At 39.5% G+C, this 12918-nt stretch overlaps 1 protein-coding gene across 1 annotated transcript; it reads left to right on the forward strand.

Annotated features, from left to right (window-relative positions):
* Positions 1 to 241: 241 nt before the first annotated feature.
* On the forward strand, positions 242 to 8056 carry slc13a5b (solute carrier family 13 member 5b). The gene is given in 13 exon segments (XM_051397407.1): positions 242 to 263; positions 266 to 378; positions 1426 to 1554; positions 1651 to 1787; positions 2040 to 2260; positions 2357 to 2537; positions 2643 to 2765; positions 2898 to 3110; positions 3199 to 3305; positions 3421 to 3542; positions 4134 to 4295; positions 5397 to 5534; positions 6523 to 8056. Coding segments are annotated over 13 exon segments (1794 nt in total). The 3' UTR covers positions 6649 to 8056.
* Positions 8057 to 12918: the final 4862 nt, after the last annotated feature.

Below are 12918 nucleotides of genomic sequence, written 5' to 3' on the forward strand. Positions count from 1 at the left end.
AAAATAGCATTTTTCCGATTAAGAGGAAGAACTTTTTATTGTAAGATAATCAGGCGGTCAGCTCTTTTGTTTTGGTGTGAGCACCCCAGAACTCTCTCTCTCCCTCTCCCTCTCTCTCTCTCTCTCTCTCTCTCTCTCTCTTGCTCTTCATTGTGATTCGCTTCTCTCTCTCTCTCTCTCTCCTTTATTTGCTGTGGGACTCCCCCCTCCTCCTCTCCTCTGCGCCTCAAAAGCGCGATCCATGGTGCGAAAGCCTCCTTTTCTCCGTTTTCCTTCAGGATGGCATTCTTCAAATATCTTCGCTCTGTTAAGAATGAGCTTATCCTCTTCTCAGCTCCATTTCTTCTGCTTCCACTGCCTTTAGTGATCGGGACATCGGTATGTAAATGATTTGGATGCAGCAGAAGATTTATTTAGATTAAACTTTGCCACACTGTTTAAAAGTGGAGAAATCCGGCAACTCTTCGTGATTTTGAACGAAAGTGTTGGATGTCTAATTGCTATTTGGCAACATATACTTCACTCAGAATATCTTTAATTATAAAGCCTATTTTTAAAGTTTGCTCAATTAGGAGAACACTTCGTTTGCATGCCGTTTTAACACATGAATGAACTACATTCAACTGCAAATTCAGAGCGCTTTAGACATGTGTTTGGCTTAAAATGCGGTTTAAATGAATGAGCCTGACTTGCACTGGTTCTCTCATGCACCTGTTGATGCGGCTCGCAAGTGCGCAGCGCACTTGGAGCAAAACGCATGAGAACTGTCCAGTGTTGCCTGAGGCTGAGCGCTCTGAAGTCTTGTTGTTTTAACTCCTTGTTGTTAACATGAAGGGTCATGTCCAGCGTGGGAAACACAGAGTCAAAGGGCTCTGTCCACGTTGCGACCACTAGCCTACATGTGACACAAGAGACACGCACACAGGCATGTATAAGCATGTTATGATAGACATGAACTGCAATGCAAAGCAGCCACTAACAGAGACATCAGGTAGAGGAAGAGTGTGTGGTATCAAACTTTAGGATTATTTGCTTGCGTGCAAAAACTGAAGATAAAGGATTTTATTTTTAAGTATAAATTATAAAGCAACCAATGCACTCTTTTAACTGAAAAAAACTTTTTTTAAGTTCTTAATTACAGAGGCTGCAGGGCAATAAAACAAAGCAAATAAATATGTCATGTAATAATAGATGTGTTTATAGACCTCATAGGTTTGATCTCAGCAAATGTACAAGCAAGTGACCAGAAACAATAGAACATTACAAGGACACTTATCTTTACCCTTTGAACCATAATAACATCCCATTAAAAAATACATAATACTGTTCCCAGTAGCTGTTTTTACAGTTTCCATAGAACATTTCCAGAAGGGATCCTTTGTTTGTGTGCCATTACTGTATTGTTTTTTACATGTTCTTATGCAGGAGGCAGAATGTGCCTATGTGATAGTCCTGATGGCGGTTTACTGGTGCACAGAGGTCCTACCACTGGCTGTTACAGCTCTGCTCCCAGCCCTCCTTTTCCCCTTGTTTGGCATCATGCAATCCAAAGACGTAAGTAAAATAACTGCACCAGTGTGTAAACTTTTGCTCAGCAAGGACACATTTTTGCTCACACGTATCTTACTCTGTGTGACCCTACTGTCTCAGGTGTGTATGCAGTACCTGAAGGACACAAACCTGTTGTTTGTGGGGGGATTGATGGTTGCAGTAGCCGTGGAGCATTGGAATCTGCACAAGCGCATCGCTTTGAGGGTGCTGCTCTTTGTTGGTGTGCGTCCAGCGCTGTGAGTGGCTCAGATGCACACCTCCACAGCAAATTCTCTGTTTTGCTTGTCATCTACATTCAGACCTACATTTCCGAGGCATATCTAATCAACTATGTCCTAAAAAACACCCAATATAGATAAAGGAAGTGTTTTTATTGCCATCATGAGTGTCTTTCTCTCTTTTGATTATTGATTGTTGTGAAACCGCCAAAGCTCCCTCTTCTAATCCAAGGCCACTAACAGTATTTATGTTTTTTATCTTCCTGGCAGTTTGATGTTGGGTTTCATGGGTGTGACAGCCTTCTTGTCCATGTGGATCAGTAACACAGCAACCACAGCCATGATGGTGCCTATTGTCCAAGCAGTGCTGGAGCAGCTCAGCAACAATGAGGCAGAGATACCTCAGATCCTCAGCTCAGAGGAGCAGGTCCAGACATCAGAGACTGACAGCAAACAGCCTCCACAGACAGAGAAGCAGAGCGAGGGACAAGGTGAGCCATCCTTACATTTGAACACAATCTGTTTGGCCAAGAAAACGCTTTAAAGAAAACGTGCAGCTCTTTTCATCCCTTGCTCTTTGTCTGAAGGCTCAGTGGTGGTGACTTTCTTAGATGCCACAGTGGAGGCTGCGAGGCTGAAGGAGGCGGCAGAAAAGCGGAAAATGTGTAAAGGGATGACCCTGTGTGTTTGTTACGCTGCCAGCATCGGAGGCACCGCCACACTGACAGGAACTGGCCCCAATCTGGTACTCAAGGGCCAGATGAATCAGTGAGTGTTTTCTCAAAGCATTGATTAGTCATGATCTACTGCTTTAAATTTTGTTGTATAAAATATGTGGGAAAAAAAATCCCTTTTGTCTGTTCTGTTCTTTAGACTCTTTCCTCAAAACGGAGATGTGATTAACTTTGCTTCCTGGTTTGGCTTTGCCTTTCCCAACATGATCCTCATGCTCACTCTGGCCTGGCTTTGGCTTCAGTTTGTCTTCATGGGATTCAAGTGAGTTTGGTGATGGTTAAAGCCTAATTATAGTGACAGACACTTGAATCAACATCAAGAAATTTTTACCGCTCAGGAGTGTGATTTAGTGTAGAGGTGACACAAAGATTTTTTCCCTTGTGATCTGTCTAGCTTTAAAAAGACATGGGGCTGTGGAGCTGTGAAAACAGAGAAGGACATTGCTGCCTATAATGTGATCCGTGAGCAGCATCGTCTCCTGGGGCCCATGTCCTTTGGAGAGATAAGTGTCCTGGGTCTCTTCATTCTGCTGGTGGTGTTGTGGTTCACAAGGGAGCCAGGCTTTGTCGATGGCTGGGCGACAGACATCTTCAACTCCAAAGCAGAGTTTGTACACAATGTGTTTTTATTTTTTTAAATTATTTTATTTGAAGAAACTTTTCATTTAAGTTACTTTCATCGCTCCACTTCTCAGGTATGTGACAGATGCCACGGTGGCAATCTTCATTGCTGTCCTTCTCTTTGTTCTGCCCTCTAAACCCCCACGTTTCTGTTCATGGAGGACACAGAGTTTTGACACAGGTGAGCCATTGTTCTGCAACAATATAGATCACATGTAATACAGTTATAACCAAGTTTTAAGAGGTGGAGACTCTGCAATGGTGCGACACTGACACTGAATTTATTGGATCTGTAGCACCCCATCAAGCTGCTGGCCCAACTCCACCTCTGCTAACCTGGAAAGTTGCCCAAAAGAAGTTGCCATGGGGCATCGTGCTTCTTCTTGGAGGAGGTTTTGCTCTAGCCAAGGGCAGTGAAGTAAGTGACAGTGGCAGTCATAATGTTAATGGGAAACTGTGCCAAGAACGTACACACGGATGGTGAGAATAACAATATCTCCAGAGGGGGAAGTGTGGTGGTGGCTTCATGGTTGGCTGAGTTTAAAGTTGCAAAATATTTTCATGAAGTCAAACCTTCTTTTTCATACTATTCATACAATCTTTTTAAGCCTTAACCATTCAATGTATTTACGTTCTTTAACTACCTTTCTGTATAGTGTTTTTTATTGTTAGTGGCAGAGTCATTCCTTGACTGGATTCAAATTGCCCAACTATGCACAAGGGATTCACATGAAACACTTTACAACTAATCTCATTGTGCCTCATTATTTATGGTTTGCTCCGATCAGAGCTATGCAAACTGAACATTTTCTAGATGTTCTCATGAATGTGTTTTAATTTTATTTTTATGCTGCAATTACCACTGAGTTCCATTTCAAATGCACAAACCTGAATTATAGTACAAACACAGTAGATGAGCAAATGTTAACTCAGCTGTAGATGAATACTGTGTACATTTCCAGAAGAGACTTTAACCCTGTATATGTTTATGTTATATATATCTCTGTAGGAATCAGGACTCTCAAAGTGGATGGGAGATCAAATGACTCCCCTGCAAAACATCCCTCCCTGGGCAATTGCTATCATCTTATGCCTGCTGATTGCTACCTTCACAGAGTGCACCAGTAATGTGGCCACTGCGACGCTCTTCCTACCTGTCTTAGCCTCAATGGTAAGTTTTCAGAGAGAGTGAAATGTGTTTGATGAAAAAAAGCAGAATCTCAGACTGCAGGAGACAAACAATTATGTTTGGCAGCAGTGGTTCAGTGAGGTGAAGTGCTACATAGTGTAATTTCTTTTGAACTGATTTCCCCAATTGGAGTCCAGCATTGAAACTACTCCCAGTGGGAGCCGGCCTATTTTCCCTTGTTTGGTTACCCATCTAGTCGGTCATTCAGGCTGAATATGTTTGGTCCCCTTCCCCGGGCCCCTCCTCCCATTAATAACCTGCCAAACACACCAATTCAGCCCAGTGCCTTGTAATGCTGCCCACCCCGCTGCTGCTGAAGAATGGCATTACTGTGCCCGCTGGTCGAGCACTCAAGAGAATGCCAAAGCTGGGTTGTGAAAGACAGTGCTAAGGAGGGTTATTCAGATAGATATTTATGGAGGGAGAAGCCAAGTGGGTTCCACCAGGGTGTCCAACCCTCGTGTGAAAATAGAGGCAGAAAGAAAAGAGAGAAAGAAAAGAACATCTGATCAGTTACATGCAGCTGAAAGTGGGGAGATGACACTTTGTGGCAGTCTTGGCTTGTGGTATGTCACTGAATGTGTCATCCTGTCAAGTGAATCTTAAACGTTTGATTTAAACATCAGACAAGACAAAACACTGTCATTGTAGGGACCTGATATACAGCCTACAGTCTAAAGAAGACTAACTATAAAGTTTAGGTCTTTTCACCCTTTGTTTATTTTGAGAACCAGAAATTACTGTGCACTTGTACACTACTGTGCTGCGGGATATGTAATTCAGAAGCAAATTCCAGAGTAATGTTTTCTGCATCTTAGTAGGCTGCCATTATCGCTACATATGTAGTGTTTTTCTATTTTAGATATCATGACTCAGCCCCGAGCTTGCAGGAATTACATCTTAATTACACCCACCTAATGAGAGTTTTCACTCCACACAGAATTGCACACATTTCACTCTGAGTTATGAGTCAGTGATTACAGTTGCAGAAAAATAGCCAGATGGAGGAGTGGAGGATTTTGTTATCAAAGCTATGTTCATCCCTGTCTCAGTCTGTTGAAACTTTCTGTGTCATTATTGCAGTCTCAGTCCATTGGAATCAATCCACTGTACGTCATGGTGCCTTGTACTCTGAGTGCCTCGTTTGCCTTCATGCTGCCTGTTGCTACGCCTCCAAACGCTATCGTCTTCTCTTATGGATATCTCAAGGTTGCTGACATGGTGCGTATGGCAGTGGTTTGTTGTGTTTATACAGTAAATTATATGTCAAACATGCAAAGTCTTCACTTACACTGTAAGGTACTATGTATTCATAGTTCACTTGCAGTTATGACCTGAAACCTTCGGTGGAAAAACTCAATGTTATTCATTTTCTTGCCGAATGTCAATTGAGAAGATTGATAACATTCTTAGGGTGTGTTCAGACTGAAAGCGATGCAAATTTTAACCTCACATCATTCTCACAAATTTGACTGCTTGACCATTTGAGTCTACAATTATCACCAGGGACTCTTGTTCTTTTGGTAATTTCCATCAGTTCAGGCACATCTCCAGTTAAGTTTACAATGTAGAATTTTTGTATAATCACACATTTCCATTGCGTGCCATTGCATCGCCTCTAAATCTAAGTCTAAACACACTTTTACACCTAGTAAATATGAAGCTAAACCAGCTGCTGGTTTGCTAAACCAAACTAGGCACTAAATTCAGTAAATTAATCAATTCATCAAATTCAATCTACTGTAGCTGTCTCATTTCACAGGATCCACAAAAGCACAGAGTAGATTGGAATTTAGTAATACATGGTGACTGTTTAGTTAAGACGCTAACTCACTAACCAACTCCATGCTCACATTGGTCCTACAAAATACAACAGCTACAGCTTGGAAATGGCAATATGGGGCACTGAATTTGATGAATGTGTTGTTTATTCCAGACCACAAATGAGACAAGGATTAGAATAAAGAAATCATAGAATAAGGCTAACACTGGATCTCAGTAATTACAGTACAAAGACACAACTTTATGATTTACAGAGTTGAGTTAAATAGTTAGAAAAATGCAAAGGGGAAATAATACAGATATCATTTATTTTCATATGGTCCTCCATATGAGATCAGTCTTCTCCTCTAACTCTAAGAAAGAAAGAAAGCAAGTATTTCCCAATATTTCCAACTATTGTTTTAATATCACTTCTCTTCTCCATCAGGCCAGGACAGGAATCGTCATGAACATCATTGGCATCCTTTGTATTACACTGGCAATCAACAGCTGGGGTAAGGCCATGTTTGAACTAGACTCCTTCCCCACCTGGGCCAACGTCACAGGGGTGTGAGCCTTCTGCCATAGAAGATGTTCCACGCACACCCTGCCCTCCCTATCCACAGGTGCCAGACAAAGACCACTGGTCAGAGCGACAGCACAGGACCACATGGTGGGCCGAATGCGTCCGACTGATGCTCGACTACAAGCCTCTCAAGGCTTGTTTTCATTGACACCTGAGTCTTGCTTGTGAAAAAAAGTGGTGGTAAAATGAACAGAAATGGAAGAAGAGTGGTTGAAGAAGGAAATTAAAATCTTTTTCTATTTACATTGTATCATAATGAAGTTACACTTCAATGTATTTATTTCCTCAAATAGAGTTTAATACTCCTAAGCAGCCAATTTTAGAAACACGATTCAAGTCCATTCTTTTTTATCAAAGGAAATCATAGGAAGAGCTAAGCATAAGGTCTATGTTATTAGAAATGTTCTACGTAGTCACATGTAGCCTTAATAGCAATAAGCCATATGGTTTAATGTAAGCACATAACTTGTCATTCTGTACTTACTGTACACTTTTTAAGGTACTTGTACTTCACTTAGATATTTACATTTCATGCCACTTCTGATTTTACTTAGATTTCAGAAGGAAATATTGTTCTTTTTACTACATTTATTTAACAGCTATAGTTTCTAGTTACTTGATTAATCTATGATTATAGGTTAAACTACCCAGCTGCAAAAACATTAAAAGTCTGTAAATAACATTACACATAATATAACACTGATGAGGGCAATTCAGCTGCCTAATGAGTACTTTTACTATGCATACATTTTGTTGTCACTTAAGTAAAATATTGAATGCAAGACTTGAGATCAACATTTTTTACATTGTGGTGTTGCTACTTCAATTTTAAATAAAACAAAAATCTAAATACGTCTTCCACTGCCGCTATCTAGTACTGTATGTTTTCTAAGCACATCAGGTGCACCTAGATTAGGAAAGGTTGTGGGTTTGGTTTGCCATTTTGGTATTTATAGATTCTGGGCTAATATGCACAGCAAAGCAGAGACTTGACACAAGTAAACATGTACTTTTGCCCCCTTGCATCCAAATTGACCTCTGCGTTGACCAACATATCAGGGCGCATGGGTTATTGCTGTTCCAACATCAGTTGAACTTTGAAATATATTGTCACTACAAAGCAAGAAACCTATATGTGCCTTCTGCAGACTTGTACTGATGTATTGGTCACTTTAACACGTTTTCAATATTTTGACACTGACATTTGACATTGTGACATTATCTCACTGCAATAATAAATTCTCTGTTAATTGTAATAAAGTGGTATTTAAGAAACAGTGAATTTTTTGTTTTCAATTCCAAGACTTTTGTACCTGTGAAATGACATATAAAGTATCTTCTCTGCTGAAATGGCAAATACAAACAATAAAAATAAAAGACATGAGTTTTAATATAATGAGTTTTAATGTTATTTTTGTCACATTGCCTCAACATAGAGTGGTTTAATAACACTGGAAGAACAAAACATCTACTGACTAATTCAATAATTTTCCATATACAGTGTTTTTTAACAAACAAGGAATGATAACATCTGTTATTTTAGTCATGCATAACAAAACCCTTGGTTTAAATTTTAAGTTACTGGTTTGACAGCCTATTAATGGCCTAGTATAGGCTTTCAAACTAGAAAGAAGCTTTAATCTGTGGAAAGACAACTTAGTCTTAACTGTAAAAAACAGCATTGTCATCCCTCAGTGTCATCCAAAACAAAATGATCCCACTTTCATCACCAGTCGGCTCTTTCTCAACTTCACATGACAATATCCTGTGTTCTAAAGTGCACACGTGTTTCTCTGCCTCTTGTTTAGTGACTTCTTGTCTCGAGCATAAAGCTGATATAATCCTGTAAACACAGTGCGGAAAGCCACAGTAATCCTGCACTGAAAGGACACACCTAATGTATGTAGGCAAGAGCTCTGTGTAATTGTCCTTTTGCCGAGGCGTTGCGTGAGCCAAGGGTCAAGGCAGTTATTGTCCAGCGTTGTTTTGCGTCATAAACATTATGAGCTCAAGGAAGACGTTTCACATGTCTCCATTAAAAGACCCCAGAGCACTTATTATTATATCACCATGATGAAAATGATGTCTTAGAGCAAGACAAAAGATTATCATCAATCATAAGATTCAGTAAATCATAATCATAATCACCTTTTTGGTCAAGTATGTATACGGTTGCAAGGAACTACGGTTTGAAGTTGCATTTAATGTAATACACACAGATCCAAGAACAATATGCAGGACAGACAGAAATAGACGTACAACTAAAAAAAAAACAGTGATAGGTAAAAATAAATGTAGAACTAAAATGTACATACAAGTGGGTAAAAACACATATAAATATATCTGAAAAGCAACAACAAACTGTAGACAAATACAAATAATAGATTTTTATTTTGTAATAGATTACTACTACTATAAGTAGGTAGTTATGTGCAGTATATGAATGTATAAATATGTAGTATATACAGTTAGAGCACAGCATGTAGCCTATTTTAAACTGTAAATACATATTTTGTCATTTGTAGATAAGTGGATGTTTTGGTGTTATCGACACTATGTGACTGATTTAACTGTTCATCAGAGAGATGTGTGTGAAAAGAAGCTGTTATGGGTCAAGTTGATTTGGTGAACGGTGCTCTGTAGCGCCCACTAGAGGGGAGAAGTTGAAACAGGTTGTGTCCAGGGTGTGTGATGAGTATGCAGTTTCCTGCCTGATTCCTGAATTGAGGGCAGATTCAATGATTTTCTCTGCAGTTGTAGTCTCCTGTCCTGCAGTGATGTACCACTATCAGCAGCTCCTCGGGAGGGTTGAGTGTCCTGAGCTGCCCCTAGAAGTACATCCTCTGCTGGGCCTTTTTGATGATGGATTCAAGGTTGGGTGCCCACTTTAAGTCCTTTGAGATTGTGGATCCCAGAAACCTGAAGGTCTCCACAGGAGAGACACAACTCCAAGAAAACAGCATTAAACAATGTTGGTGGTATCGTGTGGCAGTGGAAAACATGTTACATACCATGCAGCAAAGGTAGCAGGGAGAAAGAAATGAAAGGATCACATGAAAGTTCTGACCTCAGTTCTGTTGGACAATTAAAATGTTATATGGTTTAAAAGTGGTTAACAAGCGGTTGGGTGCATAGGGCAATTCAGATCACTATGATGTTGGGTCCCACCAGAGAAAAAAGCTTATATAATTACAGTGCCTTTCTCTCCCTTTGCTGCCTCTCAGCCACCCACTCATTATCCAATTGAAACACATCCTCATGTATCATAGCCTCCATTATTGGCTATATATACATGTAAGGCTTCAGTAGGAAATTGAACATGCAAGTTGTTCTCTTTGCTTGCTGGTGTTTCATGCGACTGACTGCACACATAAGACCTCTGGTGAACCCAAAAACACATTTATATTAAATCATTAGAAACTAGGCCTTCTGGCTGCTGAGTAAGCAAGTTAACACATTAATAAATGACTACCACTCGAAAATACTGTCATGTCGGATTCAAGAGCTTTACCAGGCACACAAAGGGTCAAACAGCACATTTTGTGTCTCACCCACCTGTTGCATTTTGGGGGTATTTTGTTGATGAGAAGGCTTTTTAAAGCTACATTGGCCTTCCACCCTTTCTGTATCAGTTACATGTGAGGACAATATGCAGTCTGTCTGATACAATCGATCCTTCCTGGCACATAAAGACTTCAGTTAGCAATCCGAGTATCCAATTAGGCTTTGGGCAGGAGTCAACAGGCCAAAATCTAAAAGATCCAGAAGAGGACAGAGGGCCTTTCTTTGCACTCTTTTGGCCAAAGTACATTCATACTGACTGGGCTAAACTAATAGTGCCTTTAGAATCATTTCCTTGGTGGGATAATAGGCAAATCATTAAACCTTTATTACCCCAAAAGTAATCAAATATCTACAGCAACAAATTTGCACAGATCAAACTTTCCATTACCTGCAACATTACAATAAATACAGGTGATGACAAACACATTAAAAAAAAAGCAAACTTAAGCTAAAATTACTAAACATACATTTAGAGACACTCTCTACTCAATGACTTGAAAGAGATGATGAAGAATAACTTTCTGAAAAGTATGGTGCTACCTCTGATTCAGAGAGCGTAACACTGCCACAGAAAAAGCTCACTATGTTAATACCACTTAAAGGACCGGTGTGTAATATTTAGTGAAATCTAGCGGTTTAGTTGCTGATTGCACTCATTCGCCCTTCCCTTCAAAGCGTGAAGGAGAAACTACAGTGGCCACAAAAAAAGCAAAAGGCCCTGTCTAGAGCCAGTGCTTGGTTTGTCCTTTCTGGGCTACTGTAGAAACATGATGGACTCCGTAGAAGAGGACCCTCTGTAGATAAAAAACAGCTCATTTTAGTAATGAAAAAACAATTATTCTGATTTCCAGGTGAGCATACACTAATGAAAACATACCTATGAGTATTATAATTAATTTGCCAATAGATAGTCCTAAATGTTACACACTGGACCTTTTGTATATTCAAACAATGAGTCTTAGTTTAAGTGATCTTGATGATATCACAGATCAAACCTTGGTTTATCCTGCTTTCAGGAAGGGGAAGAGAGTTGTTCATGTTGACTGGGTCATACAGAGTGTATATATAAAAAGGTTTTCACAGGAAACAGAAATAATATTCTGATTGTTGCTCTGTTGCTCAAAGTCAGTCTGTCAGTTGGTCTACTGCTTTGGTCCAGACGGAAATATCTCAACAAACACACACAAGGACTTCTCTCAGTCTGGAGTCGCTTCATGTTTACTTGTTCACTTCTTTACTTCTATAGGATTCTACCTCTTGCACCCAGAACCCATCACCTTAGGGAACATGCTCCTTTTAGACACTTGTTGTGCGTGTACCACACATGTGCTCGAAAACAGAGTGAAGGATGACTCATCGCACTGTATGACCACAGTTCACGTGTTCTTTGCACCACTTCACTCACAAAAAGGACATTTTTAAGTGTAATAAGAGGTTAAAGCAAGGCAACCCTACTATTGTGTCCCTCTCTCTGAAGTTCTCAATAGACTGTTTTGATGAAACTGCCTCGTCAATTGAGCCTCAGATTGACATTTACTCTTAGCTGATTCAAAGTCTGTTTTTCTCTTGCATGTCAAAACAAAGCACAGACATTGTGTGCGTGTCCTGATCCGATGTCTTTTCCTTCAGGACAACATCAACCGATGCTGAGACTGTTCAATGTGACAAACAAATTGAGCATTTTCTTTTCTCTTAGAGCCCATTACAAAAGAGATCTCTGTGATTGTTGTCCTGCCCTGGTGGCCAGAATAAATGACAACTGAGTCTAACCAGAACGTGACATCATGGTGCACTTACATTGTTAGTCATTGGTGTTACACCTGTGTGAAAGCAGTTACCTTTTTTCCTTAATTTACATTAACAATAAACAATAAGTTGGTGTTTACAGATTCTGACTTGAACTTGTCCTATTAGGAAAGCTCTAAAAACCATAATCATTACAAATAACCTTTAAAGATTTAAAAATGATTCTGTTCCACATTTACATATCTGCTTAACCTTCCTTAAATTAGATAATGTTATTTTAATGGCACAAGAGTATTATATCCATTGGATTATAACTTTTGAGACTGGCTAAGGAAACCTTTAATTTTTTGACTACTTAAATAACGAAATAAAACAAATCACAGAGTCAGTTTATTTCTCAATTTAAGGTTATACTATTCATGCTTAAAGCAAGATGAAAGAAAAGATATTTTACGTTACGATTTAAGGTACTTATTAAGGGCTAATTTAATGGGCCTTGTTTGTATTGGGTCTAATAACACCAATGACTCATTATTAACCTTGTAAATCATTAACAAAGGGCATAAAGAATTATTTATTACAGGTGTCTGGTAATTTCATTATGTTTTCCCTTATACAATTGAACTGAACAAAGATTGTTTAGGCTTTGGCATGTCTAATGAATAATTAAGAGTAATTTTATAGAGACATTAAGGACATTTAGGGAAACATTGCAGGTTCAAGTGGAGCCCAAACCACCTCTTCAGTCCCAAGTGCTTAATAATTCATGTTCATTCATTTGTAATGCGTTATGTCATAAAGACCTTCAAATCCACAGTGACACTTGACATTTTCTAAAGAGCTACTGTGATCAGTGTGCGTGTGTTATTGGGAAATAGCTCCATCTGTTGGCAAATGCAGAACTAGACAACATCACAGGCTCACACCAGCTCCTGGACTTTTAACCCA

The sequence above is a fragment of the Dicentrarchus labrax genome, unplaced genomic scaffold (assembly GCF_905237075.1).
Source record: "Dicentrarchus labrax unplaced genomic scaffold, dlabrax2021, whole genome shotgun sequence".
Classification (NCBI taxonomy): domain Eukaryota; kingdom Metazoa; phylum Chordata; class Actinopteri; family Moronidae; genus Dicentrarchus; species Dicentrarchus labrax.